The sequence below is a fragment of the Miniopterus schreibersii genome (genome assembly GCF_964146895.1).
Source record: "Miniopterus schreibersii genome assembly, chromosome: 12".
Lineage (NCBI taxonomy): Eukaryota > Metazoa > Chordata > Mammalia > Chiroptera > Miniopteridae > Miniopterus > Miniopterus schreibersii.
Window position 1 is genome coordinate 48,858,410 of NC_138112.1, and position 16,089 is coordinate 48,874,498.

Sequence of the window (16,089 nt, forward strand, 5' to 3'; positions counted from 1 at the left end):
ACAATTTTTAAAACAGAATAAATGTTCTCCAGTTTATTTTTTTTCCTGCATATACTGGCTTTCTTGAGGTGAGTTTTTAACAGAATTACCTTAGGTTCTTGAGCAAGTAACCTTGGATGGATCTTCTCTTGGGCATGATATCAAGACCCCAGCTCTTTTATTAATTGAATCTCCTGGGTAGGAAAGGGGAAAGATGAGTTTCCTCTTGTGGCTGAGGCACACAGGGAGGTAGCATTTCAGCCTCAGTCTGCCAGGACTCACATCCCCCAATCGGATGGTCCTACTTTGCATTTGCTTGTTTTAAAGATAAAAGTGTTGTTAGCTTCGTGGTACATCTGAGTGTGGGAAGCAGTGGCACCTGGCACGCAGTAGAGAACAGGGTGAGGAAGGAACCCTAGTGTGCTGGCAGACATGGGAGACTCAGGTTTGGTTTGGGCAGATGCCATCAGTTTGGCAAATCAAGACAGACTGGCAGAGCCCAGAGTCTTAGGAATTCTATAGGGGACAGACAGGGACCAGGGGCCCAGATCTGAGAGGTGAGGGGAAGTCAGCCAGGCCAGGGCCAGGGCACACAGTGCTCAGGAGCAGGACGCAGCGGCAGTTTGCTCTCAGCCTCCTGTGCACCAGAGGCCTCAGGTGAGTGGGTGCCCGGGAAAGGGACGGCCTCAGGTCATGGCAGTCCCAGTGGAGCAAGCACAGAGTTCCCCTTTCTACAGGGCTGCAAACACTTCCTATCTCTCAAACACAGGGCTTGCAGAAAACAGCCTAGACTCGCTGGTGTTCGAGTCCCTGATCCCCAAGCCCATCCTGCAGCGCTACGTCTCCCTGCTGGTGGAACACAGGCGGATTATCCTCTCTGGCCCCAGCGGCACCGGGAAAACCTACCTGGCCAACAGGCTGTCAGAGTACCTGGTGCTTCGGGAGGGACGGGAGCTGACTGATGGGGTCATCGCCACCTTCAACGTGGACCACAAGTCCAGCAAGGTGAGGAGGTCTCTCGGAGGCTGATGCCCAGCCAGGCGTCACCTTTTGGTGTCACCCTATTGATGTCACCCCCACCCTAATGGGAAAGGAGCATCTTCTGTGTGCTCACCTTTGGTGGTTGTAAAAGCCCAGTGAAGAAAGTCAGAATGGGGCTAGCAGGAAGTAAGGCTTTGACCCAAAACTTCCCACTAAGAAGTTCCAGCCATCATAAGTCGATCTAGTTCATTTCTCGCTTCCCCACTGCGACCCACGTGCTCAGTGCCTAGTCCAGCCCCGCTGCTTGCCCTCTGTGCAACCTCAGGCCAGTCACCTAACTTTGGATGTGCCTCAGTTTCCCACTGTAATCATAGTACCCACCCCAGATGGTTGCCAGCTACAGAAGTTCCATCTGTGTGAGGCCCTCAGAGCTGTGGCAGGCTCTGGGTCAGGCCAGCTGTCCTGATGATGGTGATATTACCAGGCAGTCATCCTGGGTTCTCTGCCCGGTCCCTACCTCACCCTTGTAGCCCTTTCCCCTGCTGCACCATTATTCTGTCCTTTCCTTTTCTGACACACAGGCCTTACCCCAGCCATGCTGGGCTGCTTTCTGCCCCAGCTCCAGCCAATCCCCCAGCCATTCTTCACAGTTCAATTCAAAGCCTACACTTTCAGCCAGACCTCCCAAGGCCCCGTCGGCATGCAGCCCATCTACCCCTGCCCCGTTGGCTGTCTGTCTGCCACAGCACTGCTTGGCAGTGTATGGGGGAGGGGGGCTCTGCTATATTGATCCATCAGGGGCTTCTGTATAAACAGCTCTCAGGCAGGCAGTGTGGAAGAAAACTTCATCCAGAACTTACACAGCTTATGCAGAGATGTATAAAGGCCCCTGCCCTTGGGAGCTTCCCGGGAGGTTGGCATAATAAGAAATACTCAAGGAAAATGGCAACACCTACAGAGACATGGTAGAACAGGGATAGAGAACCAGGCCTGGGCACCCTCCATGGGGCTGTGCTCTTGCCTAGGGCTGAAGGTTTTCGGTTACCTAGTGAATGCCAGAAGGCAAGACGCAGGCCTTGCTTACCCCTGTCCACCCCACACAGCACAAGCCGACCCCCTGCAGCAGGCAGCAGGCAGCCCGCAGCCCATGGAGGGCCTGTCCCCCTGCGTTAGCCTGGGCAAAGTGAAGGCTCTGAGCACGTGCGTCTTCATCAGGCGCATTCACCCACCTGTCCTTCCCCTGGCCTGTGCAGGAATTGCGCCAGTACCTGTCCAACCTTGCCGACCAGTGCACCAGTGAGAACAACGCTGCGGACATGCCTCTTGTCATCGTCCTGGACAACCTGCACCACGTCAGCTCTCTGGGCGAGATCTTCAACGGGCTGCTCAACTGCAAGGACCACAGATGGTAAAGGCCAGAGCCAGGCCCCGTGGTCCCCGGGAGAATGGCCCATGTGACATGTGCTGCAGGGGGAGCTGTACACACGCTTGGCTGGGGTCAGCGTGGGGGCTGGGGAGGCAGCCAGCCGTCTGGGAAACAGACTCCACAGGCTCTGGCTTTCATTCACGGCGTCCTGTTTTCCTTCATGTCCCCCACAGCCCTTACATAATTGGCACAATGAACCAGGCTACCTCTTCTACTCCCAACCTGCAGCTTCATCACAACTTCAGGTAAGGTGTCACCTTTTGAGGACCTGTTCTGTGCAGGCATCGTCCTGAGCATATTTCCCAGCTTAAAACTCTTTAATTCTCACAACAGCCTCAGGTAGTTAAATTTCTCATTCTCAGCCTACAAATGAGGAGACTGAAGCTGGGAGAATTAAGTGACTCATGAGAGGTCACACAGCTGATCAGAGGAAGAGCTGAGACTGGAACCCAGGTCTCTCCGACTCTAAGCGCTGGGGCCGCAGAGTCAGGGAGGCAGCCCTGGGCAGGGGCTGTGGGCATGCTCGCCTCCCCGGCACATCCCAGTGGCGCATCTCTCTGGCCCAAGTGAATATGAGCAATGAAGGCCCTTGCCTCTGAATGTCCCCCCAGAGCTGAGTCTGCGGGCCTCTGAACTCCAGCTGCTGTGCGTCCCTCTGCCCAGCACCACACGGGGGTCTCCCCTGCTGGTGTGTGGGAAGAACTGCTCCACTCTGTCATGCCTGGTGTGTTCCCACTTGCCTTGCTGTGGCTAAACACGCTTTGTCCCACTGACTCCCAGCTGACCCCAGCGTTCCTCCCCTCCTGCCCGTAGGTGAGGGTGAGAAGCTCTGTCCTGGGGTGAGACCCCTGGCTCATTCTCACCGGCCACTCTGCAGGCATCTGAGGGAGACCTATGGAAAGTGGGCCTGAATTGTCATCAGAGAGAAGTGAACTCCTCCAGGCCGCTGAGGTCCTGGCTCACCTCTGCGTCCAGGCTCTGCCTGCCTTGTCCGTGCTTTCTCCTGATATGCCTCAAGTCCTCCTTTCTCCTTCCCCCGTCACTGCCGCATCATCTACCAGGGCACTGCTGCCGGCACAGTCGCCCCATTCTCTGTGCCAGTGGCAGCTGGCGTGAGCATCCTAGAATTCAGATCTGACCATAAACTCTCAAGCTTGAAGTCCTTTAGTGGCTCCCCATCGCCTCCAGACTGAAATCCAGGCTCCTTGGGTTGGCCGGTCAAGTCTGAAGCCTGGTTACACTGGACCTCTGGCAGTTTCCCCAAACACCCCACGCTGTTTCTCATATACCTGCAAATGCTACGGCGAGCACTACACACACACGCACGCACACACACCCCCCACACCCCACCCCCACCCCTCCTGCTCCTGCCTTTCCTTATGTGGCTGCTCCAACCATTCTTCCAGTCTCAACCCAGACACCCCCTCCTCTGAGGAGCCTTCCCTGATTCCCCAGGCTCCATCATGCCTCATTCCTCTATTTATCCGCTTCCCCCACAAGACTGTGAGCTCCTGGGGACCAGGGACAAATGTGTGGTAGTCACTGTTACAGCTACATGGCCAGCACAGGGCCTGACAAAAGCGTGAGAGGCAGTGGGCTCGATGGTTAGAGCTCAGACTTTGGAGCCGCACTGTCTTGGTTCTAATCTTAGCTCTTCTTTTAACTTGCTGTTTTGATCTTGGACATAACCTGTCTGTGCCTTAGCATTTCTATCTGTAAAATGGGGTGGCGGTAATACCTGTCGTGGGGTTGCCGTGAGGAGCTGTGAGTTACATGTGCACTGTCCGGCACAGTGAGTCCTATTTAGCATTGGCACATGCCCCATCATCTAGTTCTCGCGCTGTGAACCTTGAGTGAGCCCTCGTTTCTCTCACTGTCACAAGCACTGAGATGCATTCTGACTCCCCAGGTGGGTGCTGTGCGCCAACCACACGGAGCCCGTGAAGGGTTTCCTTGGCCGGTTCCTGAGGCGGAAGCTCATGGAGACAGAGATCAGCGGGCGGGTGCGGAACGTGGAGCTGGTGAAAATCATCGACTGGATTCCCAAGGTCTGGCAGCACCTCAACCGCTTCCTGGAGGCTCACAGCTCCTCGGACGTCACCATAGGTAGGGGGAAGCCAGGCAGGAGCGGTGGGTGGGCTGGCTGCAGGGGGTGCTGAGCTCAGCTCCTCCGAGACTGCCCTGGGGCCCTGGCCAGGACAGCACTTTGCAGGCAGAAGTCAGCTGGACCCTGTTCTGATCATGCAGATAGAGAAGGAGGCAGAGGGACGGCCACAGCCCAAGACAGACCCCAGACCACCTCGCCCACATCCCTGGCTGTGCCCCTGCCCCTCTTGCCCTGCCCAGTGCACTGGGGCTGATCAGCAGCGAGAGATGGTCCAGCCTGGGCTTTGCAGAAACTGCCAGCTCAGCGAAGGGCCCATCCCAAGGCTCCCCCAAGCAAAAACCATGCTGTGGGACTTGCTCTGCTTTGAAAATAAAATAAAATGTTACCAACATTCCTGGAGCTTAAGGATTTAGAACAAAGGAAAAAAGATCATTGATTATCCCACCCTCCTGACATATTATTTAATTTGAGCTTATTTTTTGCCCTAGTCCATTCATAGATATTTTGTGCCATTGCCATCAGAGTATACCCACGGTATATGCTTTTCCTCTTCACTTCACATTGTCTCGTGAACATTCTGCGTTGCTGCTCCAGTTTTATAATTATTTTTAAAGGCTGGAAAATAATCACATGTGGGTACGCCATCATTCACTCACCATTTCTGTTCTCTTGAACATTTAGTACGTTTGCATTTTCAAAGGTCAGGATTAATACCACAACGAACATCTTTCTCCATAAAGCCTCTCCTGCCTTTCGGGTGACTTCCTAAGAGAGGTCCAAGGGTGGGGTTGTAAAGCCAAAGCGTCCCGCTCCGTGCCCACCACCCGGCAGTTGGAATTTCTGCTGTCGCTCAGAAAATCTAGGGTCTCTCCTGTGACGGGTGCTAGCGCTGTGGCTTCTCCTGACCCTCGTCTTCAATTCAGCTCTGATTTTGATTTGGTCCCCAGGCCCCCGCCTCTTCCTGTCATGCCCCATCGACGTGGATGGCTCCAGGGTGTGGTTCACCGACTTGTGGAACTACTCAATCATCCCCTATCTCCTGGAAGCCGTCCGAGAGGGACTCCAGGTGAGAAACACACTGCCCCCCCGCCTCCTTAATACTGGGGGGGTAGAGGAGGGGCTGTTCTAGTGACCAGATGAGTTGGCTTTATCTCCTTCTTTAGGATTCTGACTGACGTGGGTGACAACCCCTCACCTGCGAGGCCATCAGTCTAGCACAGTGTAGGGACACACTTGGCTGTAAATCCTGGGCTCTGCCACTTGTTAGCTGTGTGACCCCAGGCAAGTCGTTTAGCCTCTCTGCTGTGCCACAAAGAGTTGTTGCAACATGGAAGTAAGCATGTGTAGCACGTCATAGTTTACAAAGTACTCTCACATCTGCTCTTTGGTCCAAGCCCTGCATTAGTTCTGGTACTTAGAAATTCTGTATCTCCCTTTTTCAAAAGAGAAAAGTGGAGTCTCAGAAGAGAGTGACTTGCCCAGGGTCATAAAAGTAAACCTTGAAGAATCTGGGATTGGAGTCCAGGCCTCTGGCTCAAATTTCAGGCTCTTAGCCCTCAGCCCTGCGGTATTCCCTGCCTGCCATTGGGACCCTCACAGGGGACCCTGGGGCTCACGAGGCTACAAGTCCCTCCTGCCCTGGGGCAGCTGGAAAGCACAGATTCTTCACCCCTCACTCAGTCCAGGGCTCAGCTCCAGGAGGTCAGCAGTAAGTGGGACTTTCGACAGTTTTATTGATGAGTCTGAAGGCAGCCTGAGCAGTTCTGGCTCCCAGCCCCCACGCTGAGTGATCAGCAGGCTTCCCGCGCAGCTCAACAGTCCAGGAACCAGTTTAACAGCCGGGTTTCCCAGGGCTTCTCCGTTCCCCAGCCCTGGGCAGTGGGAGATACGAGACGCCGCTACAGGCCCGTGGAGGTTGCGGAGGGGTGGTGCCCCACGTGTGCATGTGACAGTACACATTAATGGCTGCTTGTCATTTCTGCACGCTTGGCTGAGCCTGGCAAGTGTCTGACTCCTTTGCCAGTAACATGCAGCAGCACCGATAGTCTTCAGAGGCACTCAGGACAACAAGAATTTGACAAGGGTAAGAAACCAGGGCCATGCCACCATCTCAGTGCAAGGCAGGAAAAGGCATCCCTTCCTTGTGCTGTGAGGTCATTTGAAGAACAGTCAGGAGTGTGGGAGCAACCAGGGGAGGCAGCTGGAATTAGCATTTTACCAGGTTGCTCAGAAATGACCCACCGTACCTCAAACCTCTGGCCTCCTCTCCCCGGTGAGCCCCTGGAGACCCCGGTGAATCTGCTGAATCCACGAGGAAACCTGGTGTGTGCCTCTTGTGCCTCTGGTTTGGAAGGAGATACTCTGCTAGGGCCTGACACGTAGCTTTAACAGCTCAGTGTACATCTTATAGGTGAGGAGACCAAGGCTCCTGGGAGCTGTGACCCTTGCCAGGTTGACTCTGGGGTAGGATGAGCCAGCGCTGGAGCCCAGGTCCAGCTGCCTCCTCAGTTACTTCATGGCTTCCATGCTGTCCTAAGGGACCCCAGTAACTTCACCAGAAGCCTTGGGTGGGTCGGGAAACCAAGTCTTATGGTTCATGCAGTAGAGTTCTACATTCAATTTCATTTGGCAAAAAGATTCCTCTATTTTTAAAAAAAGTTTAAAATCCCTTACTTTCCTTCATGTCCCCTTGATTCCATGCTCACTGTGTGCTGAGCACCAAGCGGGGTCATTTAGACCTCACCTGGCCCTGCTAGGTGAGTAGACTGGCCATGAAGGCAGCCCACTGTGGTTCAGAGAAGGTAAGCCCTCGGCCACGGCTATAAGCTAAGAAGTGGTAGAGGCCCCAGAGCGGACTCTGACAGGGCTGCCCAGGGTGATGGGGCCACACCGAGACCCTGCTGAGATCAGGCCCACCATTGACTTCCAGACAACCGCTCCGCAAGACACATCCTCTCCCTGAGGAATTGCGGCATCACCCCCTAGTGGATACCAGATACCTTTGCAAGTTTTGACTCCTGAGTCTTTTCCCAGTAGAATGTGTGTGGGGTGTGGGGGTGTGGGGGGGGTGACTGCTTGAAGGCCCTTCCTGATTCCTTGATTCCTCCGTGTGCGGTGTACACGTGCATCCTGCAGGGTCAGAAGCTTACAGTGGTGGCTTCAGTTTCTAAGTTGGCTCCCTGTTCCTGACCCAGCGGGAACACCAGGCTCCTCCCTGCCGTGGAGTCAATGTCCTATTTGTCTGTCTTGCCTGTACAACTGTCTCTGCTGCTGCTTAGAGCTGCTGCAGGGCTCTGCACTGGGGCCAAGGCGCTTCACAGTGTTTCCTTTACTTGCCACGGTACTTACCCAGCCATTCATCACCTGGACTGGAACATGTCCAGTGGCAAGTGGGGAGGCTTGTAAAAATATTTCCTGTTCTTGCAGATGGTGCTAGCATTTGCCTGCTGCACATTTGTCCGATGAGTCAGTCCCCAGCCTTGTTCCCCTCTGGAGTTGTCATTGTAAACACTTGCCAAAGTATCTAGTCTATAAAATAACTCGAAAGACCTCCTTCCCCCTGGTGAAGGGGAGGCTCAGGGCGCTTTATCACGTTACCCAGCCTGCTCTGAGAGCCTGGGCAAGTCTCCCTTCTCCAGGTTACCCATCTGTACTCTGAAAAGTTTGGACTAGAGGAGTGTATTTTCAGGCTGGCTTCTGTGGAGCCCCAAAATTTCTCAAACTTCAGTGGTGGGGTCTGGGGAGAAGAGCAAGTATTTGAAAACTCCGGGGCCAGACTCTCCCTGAGGATTTGCCGACCTCCACTTCCCAGCCTCCGTTGTCCCGCAGCCCTGGGTGTCTCCTCCACGCAGAGGATGGAGACAAGCAGTAGCTGTCAGAGGTACAGCCTCGCCCACGTGGAGTCTGGCTCGGGAATCGGAGCCCAGCTCCATGGGGAAGGCCCTCGGAGGGAGAAGCTTCTAAAAAGTGCAGGGGTGCTCCTAACCTGAGCAGCTTTCTTCAGTTCTAAGTATCCCCAAGTGGTTGTGTTCCCTTTCTCCCCGGCGTGCACGCATACACACGCCAACTTCGCATCCTGAGACTCACCACTGCCCCGGGTTAAGGGAGATGTCGCAACAGGCAGGGCCAGAGTGCCAGGCAGGAGGGGTGCTGGTGTCTGAGAGCGCGGGGAGGCCCTGGAGGCTGCGCGCATCCTGAGTGCGGGAGGAGGCAGACGCGTGGGCGGGCGGCTTTCCCGACAGGACGCAGGCCCAAAGGTCGGGGGGCTCAGGCAGCCACGAGACAGCTGCAGGGAACAGCGAGCCCAGCGTCGCTTGGCGTGTCCTGGTCTGGAGTGCGTCGGGGGGGGGGGGGGGGGTAGACGGGAAAGGCCCCGATGAGGAAACTGGGGTCCAAGGTTCGACTCCAGCTCTGTTCTGTAACCTTTTCCACTGGCTCTTTTCATTAGACCCCAGTTTCCTCATCTGGTAAATGATGGGGGGATTCTTGGGTGACCCCCCAGTACCTTGCAGCTGAGGTAGCCCATGACTTGGAAAGACATGGCTTTGTCAGTCAGAGCTCAGCTAGGAGAGCCCCTTGCCCTCCCTCTCAACTGTGGGAGTCCTGAGAGAGCAGAAGGAGCGGACAGACAGACAAGCTGTGGTTCAGGTGTAATTCTCCTGCAGCCACTGTGGCTCAGGAGTCTTTGATCTGCGTAGCCCGTGGTTCCTGGTAGAGGGGCTGCCTTCCAGAGCCACAGGCAGTGCCGCCCTGGGTGGGAACATCTGGTCCTGGCTGTGAGCAGGTCCTCCCACATCTGCTCAGACTGCAGTGGTGCACGGAGTGGGACAGACTCGAATTCCAGTTCTGCCTCCTCTCCTCCCTGAGCCCATCTCCTCGTCTGGGAAACTTGGGTAGTAGTTCTTCATCCTGGAGCCACATCATGGTCCAGCGAGATGGCGGTGGTGGCAGAGAGCAAAGATATGGATCACACCTGGCTCCGGAACATCCCTGGGGAAGTGAGGCAGCCTGGGTGCTTGTTCTTTACAGAATCGAAATGTTTCTTGAAATTGCCAGTAAAAGTCACTAAAATCATTTTATCATTAGGCTTAAAAAAGCATGGTAGTGGTCTTATGAAATTAAGTGTAATACAGTTTTCTGTTTTAAGAGCAAATTAGTTATTATGGACAATTTTGATGAATATGTGAGGGGAGAAACATCACCCACATGTAACAGTTTGCTGGTTTGAAAGTGACCAGCGCCTTTACAGAGAGACTCTGAGAGTCAGACCCTCGTCAAGAAGTGGGGTTTTATCAAAATAGGACCTTTTGTGACCTCTGCCTGTGGTATCGGTGGCCGGCACCCAATCCGTGTGGGAGGAATTCTCCAGGCGGGCGCATGCAGCAGGGTGCTAGAGCTGGCTTGTGAGCTGATAACCACCCCTTTCCAGCCCCACATTCAGTGACCTCATGTTGGTGGTTCGAAATTGGCCTCAGTGGGACTGTTTACACCACGGAAGCTCACAAATTGGGTGGTGGGATTTTTCTGCAGATACCACTTTTCAAGTTGGGTCAGCCAGGCTCAGAGTTTAGGGTGACATAGCTGCTGAGTCAGCTGCTCAGCTGAGGTGTGAGCCCATCAGCCTGACTCCAAAGCCGGAATTCCTGATGCCTGGGTCACGCTGCCTTCAGTCTTAGCACATCAGCTATATACACCTCAGATGGCTCCCTTAGAACAGCATTCTGCAGGTGGAATTACACCGTCAGGGGAGGCTTAATGCTGGCCTTGGGGAGTTTTTCAGAAAGCTGCAAAATCAGGGCTGCAGAAGAGGTCTCAGCCCCCTTCCTAACTGTTCCTTCTTTGCCTCCTCTTAGCTCTATGGAAGGCGGGCCCCCTGGGAGGATCCTGCCAAGTGGGTGATGGACACCTATCCTTGGGCAGCCAGCCCCCAGCAGCACGAGTGGCCTCCCCTGCTGCAGCTGCGGCCTGAGGATGTCGGCTTTGATGGCTACTCCCTGCCCCGGGAGGGCTCGACCAGCAAGCAGATGCCCCCAAGCGATGCCGAAGGAGACCCGCTGGTGAGTTCTCAGTGCCCAGAGCAGCTCAGCAGTCATTGAGCACTTACTGTGCACTGGGCATGAAGCAAGGCCTGCGGGAAACACAGGCGACTGAGCCCCAGCCTGGCTTTGGGAGGCTGGACCCATCCCAGGATGAGGGACACTTCTGCCAAAGTTTTCTTCGGTGGTTTCAGTTTTTCACTAGTCTTTGCCCCTCTGAAGTTGTTTGTGGCAGAAGGTCAAAGATGAGAATTTTATTTTTCCCTCCAGATGTCCCCATACCTATTGTCGCTACACCCCTCTTGGCCCTATGATTTCAGCGCCACCGTTAGCATGTACTGTCCTGCTCCAGTGATCCCTCCCCCTAGTAACTGAGCAGAGGCAGAGCTGGCTAAGGAGCCCAGGCCAGTGATCACACAGGCGGGGAGGGGCTCGCAGGCAGGAAGGCCTGAATGCGGGCCCGTGGCCAGTGAGCTGAGTTCAATCTTAACACTGTCTGAGGGGCTTATTGACACTGCCATTGCTAAGGCAATAAAGGCCCTTTGAGAAGAACCTGGGCCAGCGATGGTAACGCTGCAGCTATAGTACAGTAAGTCCTCACCGTCATCGATAGGTTCTGTGACTTTAAGTGAAACCACATATAATAAAACCACATGTCAGTTACTGTAGGCTAATTGATATAAGTAAGTATTAAGGTCCTGTGGCCTCTCACCAATATTATAATGAAGGATGTTATTTGAGGACCTACTATACTCTCTCTGCCAGTGTAAGATGCATACATAGTAATACTGCAAAATTAGACCTAACAAAGCAAAAGCCCTATGAAATGCGGTGAAAGCAAATATACCAGAACCTCCCATGGTTAAATACTATTATCATGCCTTACACGGAGCCCTGAGCTCCAGCTGAGGCAAAGGGAAAGCACATCAGAGGATATTACTCGCATTACCTAGTGAAGGAAAATGTTCCTAAGAGATGTGGCAGAATTGAAAGACAACCAATTTACTGTTTTCTCCCTCATGACTATTGATTTGCTAGATTTTTAAAAATAACACGAGGTACTTTGGGTTGTTTGCAGTCCTCCTGACTGGTGGAATGGAGCTGTGGTCCTGCTGAGATATTTTTTTTTTACAGGAACTATATTTTAAATGAATTTATTGTTTGTCTTACTATGTACAGCCTGATTTGCCATGTTTATAACAATGGTTTTACAGAGGAAAGGATCAAACTTTAAAAAGCCATTTCTCAAATTAACCATTGCTAATATCCAGAGTCATGGAGATATTTTTGTGGGTGCAAGCTCACAAGGTCTTACATAAAAATAGGATGTGGGATAACTGGAGGGAAGGATGGCTGGCTCTTTCCCAGATACTCTTTTCTTAACCAGGACTATTTGTATCACTGATTGAACACAGGGTGAGACCTGAGGTTCTCAGAACAGTTACACAGCGTGCTCCTTCCAGCCCAGGCCCCCAGAGTGAGCCACCACTACTTACCAAGAGGCTGGGCCATAGGTCTCTTGCTATAATAGCTCTCTTGTTACTAGTCTCTCCTCTCATGCAACTGAGACCTCCAAGAGAGCAGGACTTGCTTGTTTGTATACTAGACCACGTACTGTGGGTATACCAGGAATGTTGATGAGCGAATAAGTAATCTCAGCTGCAAAGGGTTATTCACTGCATTTCAGCTCCACCCTTGCCCATTCAGGGCTGTTGACACCAGCCAATGGTGCTTCTGTGGCCAGGCTCACCCAGGGAGACTGCAGAGCGTCCTAGGGGCCGCTGGCTGGGAGCCGCTGGCTGTCATGCCCAGCTGCACCAAGTCTTGGCCTTAGCTCAGAGAGACCCTACCTTCTAACTTACTTGCTAGGTAAAATATAAAATCTATACACACACAATTTATAGTTATAAATAAAAGTAGTTTTTAGTTTCCCACTTCCACTCCCAAACAAGTAACAATAGAGACAATCTATCAGGGAAGATTTAAGAACACTGTCTTGAAACTCATTGCTTTAAGATGGTGATAGTGGTGGTGGTGATGATGATGATGATGATGATGATGGTGGTGGTGGTTGTGATAGCAGATCACATTTACTGAGCACTTACTATGTGCCAGGCCTATTAGGGCCCTAGACACATTATGTCATTTTGTTCCCTACTTGAGCCCAAGGGCACAGGGGCTGCTGTTCTGTCCAATCTATAGACGACTCACTGGTGGCTCAGGTACATGAGGCAATTTGTCTGAAGAGTCCTGAATTGGAATCCACGCCTCTCTGTTTTCTGTGGCTCTGGTTGTTCCTGGTGCTGTCCTCCCCATTAAGGCCTTGACAGCGGCTGGGGTACAGACGAGCTTGAGGCTCATGAAGGGGAGCCTTGTGCTTCAGAAGTCAGCGGTGCAGGTGAGCACGTTCCAGAAGCAAGGACCTTGACTAGCACCTTTACCCAGGCTCAGGTTAGGTGTGCCCCTCCCGAATAAAAATAGCTATCATATTTATAGGAGATTTTCTAGTTTGTTCTCAGTGCTCCACATATATTAACTCAATCTCCACCATAACGTTATAGGACAGGTACGATTATTATTCACATTTGACCAACGAAGAAACTGAGACACAAAGAGATTAAGTAACTTGTCCAAGGTCATGCAGCTAGTAAGTGGTGGAGCCAGGATTTGGACCCTGGTAGCCTGGCCAGAGCCCATGCTCTTGTCCCCTGCCTCCGCTGTGGGCTGCTGTCCCAAGGTGAGTCTGGAGGAGCAGGCACGAGCTGGCAGGAGGCCAGGGGTGGGCGGCGGTCTGGCCGGAAAGCCGCTCATGCTCTCCCCTCTTTTCAGATGAACATGCTGATGAGGCTGCAGGAGGCAGCCAACTACTCCAGCCCCCAGAGCTACGACAGCGACTCCAACAGCAACAGTCATCACGACGACATCCTGGACTCGTCCCTGGAGTCTACCCTGTGACAGGGCCCAGCCATGGAGCCTGCCCACCTCACCACCTCGCCCACTGCACCTGCATCCTCTGCACCACCCTGAAGACGCCCTCCTGAGCCAGCCCGGCCGCAGCGGGAGCGCTGCAGGGAGACCAAGGACCCCGCGTCCCGCCGCCTCGACCTGGGTGCCGGCGTCCCGGGCCAGCTGCCCTGGGACTGCTTCCTTCCACAGTGAGAACTGCACTATCTTCGGTTTTACTTTAATGATTGTTTTTGCCTTGTTGCTGTGACCTCCCTAAGACACCGAGGATACGTCTCGGGAAAGGAACATCGCCGTTGAAACGAAAAGGGTTAAAAACGAAAGCCCCATTTGAAGCTCTGAAACCAAACAGCATCCCGCCACGTGCTGCCCAGAGACAGAGAGACGAGCAAAGCTGGAAATGCAGACAGCACGGCTTCCCCTGGGCTCAGACCCTGCGGACGGGGTCTGGCAGCCAACCCACCCATATCTGCACCATCCCCCCACATCCTCACCGACCCCCCCGTTATCCACACCAACCCAGCCGGCCACGGAGAACTGGTGCTAATGAGGCACTTGCTTTGGTCACACAACAAACGCCAGCACGACCACCCAGGAAAACCTTAGGGAAACCAACCCGCGCGCTCTGTTCTGTTTTGTTTTCTAAATGGTGCTCCCCTTGCCCGAGAGGTATTTCTCCTGTCCCACTCCAGCCACCCCCGTCGCCCGTCAGCCTCGGTGAATCCATGAGCGCGAGTGCAGGAGAGAGTGCCGAGGGGACGTGCCCCCAGCAGACAGCATGTGTCTGTCTCCTTCGAAACGAATCAGGTTTTTTTTCTGCAAACACTGTGTACAGTGAGAGCTGATCTACTTTGGAGAACTGATGACCCCTTGAGGTTGAGTCTCTCCCTTTCTGACTCTTTGGTTTTGAAGATTTTTCTCCCTCCCCCACCCCCCCTTGGTCAGAATCAATCCTTTGGTGAAAGTGAGAACCGCAGGAGTTGAGTCTTGGTTTTCAGTTGTCCATCCTCACAGTTCTGCGCACACGCCTCCCGCTGGGGCTGGGGCTGGGGCTGGGGCTGGGGCTGGGGTCGCTACGTCCTGGAAAGTGGACCAGGGCCCCGTCCCCAGCATGTGGGGTGCCGGGACCCTGCCTTTCCTTCCCGTCCTCGAGGCTTTGAACACTGCCACCGCACATCCCCGCCTCCAGCAGGCGAGCCCCAGCCCCAGCCCCAGCCCCAGCCCCAGGGGGTGGTGAGATCACCTCGCAAAAGACTTGCACTTTTCTCAGAACCAACACCATGCAACTCAACAGGGGTGACGGCCACTGCCTCCTGGAAGCCCCGGCCTCCGCCCGGACGAGCCTCGCCTGACCCCTTCGGTGCTGACCTTCCCAAAGCGATGCCTTACTGGTTTTGTACTAACCGCGTTCATCCACGAGTGTTGTGCCTGCCTGGGGTTGTCTTTTTATTTTCCCCATCAGAGCAAACAGGGCTAAAAAGTCATCCACTCATTAGGAGAACTCAAGTTGCTGTGACTTTTATCTCATCCGAAAGACTCATCTGTGTGGGTGCGTGACCATGGGAAAAAGGGAAAAAAAAAAAAAAAAAAGAGATGCATTTTTTTAGGTTCTTGTCAGTCTCCGGCTAACGCGTAGGCAGAAGCTCGCCCGTCTACATGACGTTGCGGTACCTGCGTGCTGCTGCGTGTTCAACATGCTGGTCCCTCCTCACGGAGCAGGGTGCGTCCTTCAGCCGCCTGTTTCTGTTTTGTAAGGAGAGTCCGGGTTCCGCCCCAGTGCGGGGAGCCTCCGCTCACAGTCAGGGTCTTCATTCCATCTTTACGTTTCTGTTTCTGGAGGTCCACCTCTGCGCGTCTCCTCGTCACCACAGGAGCTTGACCTGACACTGCGCACGCCGCTGGACGGCACCGTTTCCTTCCTCCTCGAAAGGGAGAAGGGGACGTGTCCCACTAACTGGCGAATGGGAAACCTCTCACCGCTCCCCGTTTGGATCTGTACACTCGGGCTCTGTTCCAAGCCTTCATCGGTCATCTGGGTGCGTGAGCGTGTCTTGTTCTGTTCTGTCTCTCATAGAATTTTTAAACCGTACGTTTTGCCTGTGAGCACAGGCCAAACCCTGAGCCTTCTGGTAGACCCGAAGGGTGGTCCTTCTCAATGATCTCCCGGTGATGACCTTACGCTCATACTGTGAATTTGGGAGGGGGTAAAATTGACTTCCTCGTGGGCAGTTTTCCCAGTCACCTTGTGAGTAGACACCTGCCAATGTTGTTTGAAACTTTTTTTTTTAACGACACCCTCCCCCCCCCCCCCCAGACTTCCCCCCCACTGGGTCCAGGCTCAGAACCGAGACCTCTGTCCCTGGTGCTGCCCGATGAGTGAGCATAATTCCGAGTAGTGTAGTCCTTGTGTGATTCACAACTCAGTCACTTTCCTACAGCTTCGGGAAGCAGGGTTGTCTGATATGCACATTTCTCCTCTTGGTCATATTTTACTTTATTAGTGTCACTCACCTTTGACAAAGTGACTTTGTGCTCATTTAGGGCTCTGTCCGAAATGCTTCCATTTTGCCTTTTTCTACAGTTAGGCTAATTTTGAA

The 16,089-nt window shown here is 53.6% G+C and overlaps 1 protein-coding gene across 1 annotated transcript in view; it reads left to right on the plus strand.

Moving 5' to 3' along the window:
- The window catches only part of NAV2 (neuron navigator 2), a 342,947-nt gene extending 327,883 nt beyond the window's left edge, over positions 1 to 15,064 (plus strand). The window contains exons 33-40 of the mRNA XM_081154569.1: positions 749 to 984; positions 2,214 to 2,368; positions 2,560 to 2,631; positions 4,296 to 4,492; positions 5,441 to 5,559; positions 10,346 to 10,549; positions 13,358 to 14,505; positions 14,702 to 15,064. Of these exons, the coding sequence (XP_081010695.1) occupies positions 749 to 984; positions 2,214 to 2,368; positions 2,560 to 2,631; positions 4,296 to 4,492; positions 5,441 to 5,559; positions 10,346 to 10,549; positions 13,358 to 13,483 (1,109 nt within the window). The 3' untranslated portion in view covers positions 13,484 to 14,505; positions 14,702 to 15,064. The remainder of the gene's footprint in view (positions 1 to 748; positions 985 to 2,213; positions 2,369 to 2,559; positions 2,632 to 4,295; positions 4,493 to 5,440; positions 5,560 to 10,345; positions 10,550 to 13,357; positions 14,506 to 14,701) is intronic.
- Positions 15,065 to 16,089: the final 1,025 nt, after the last annotated feature.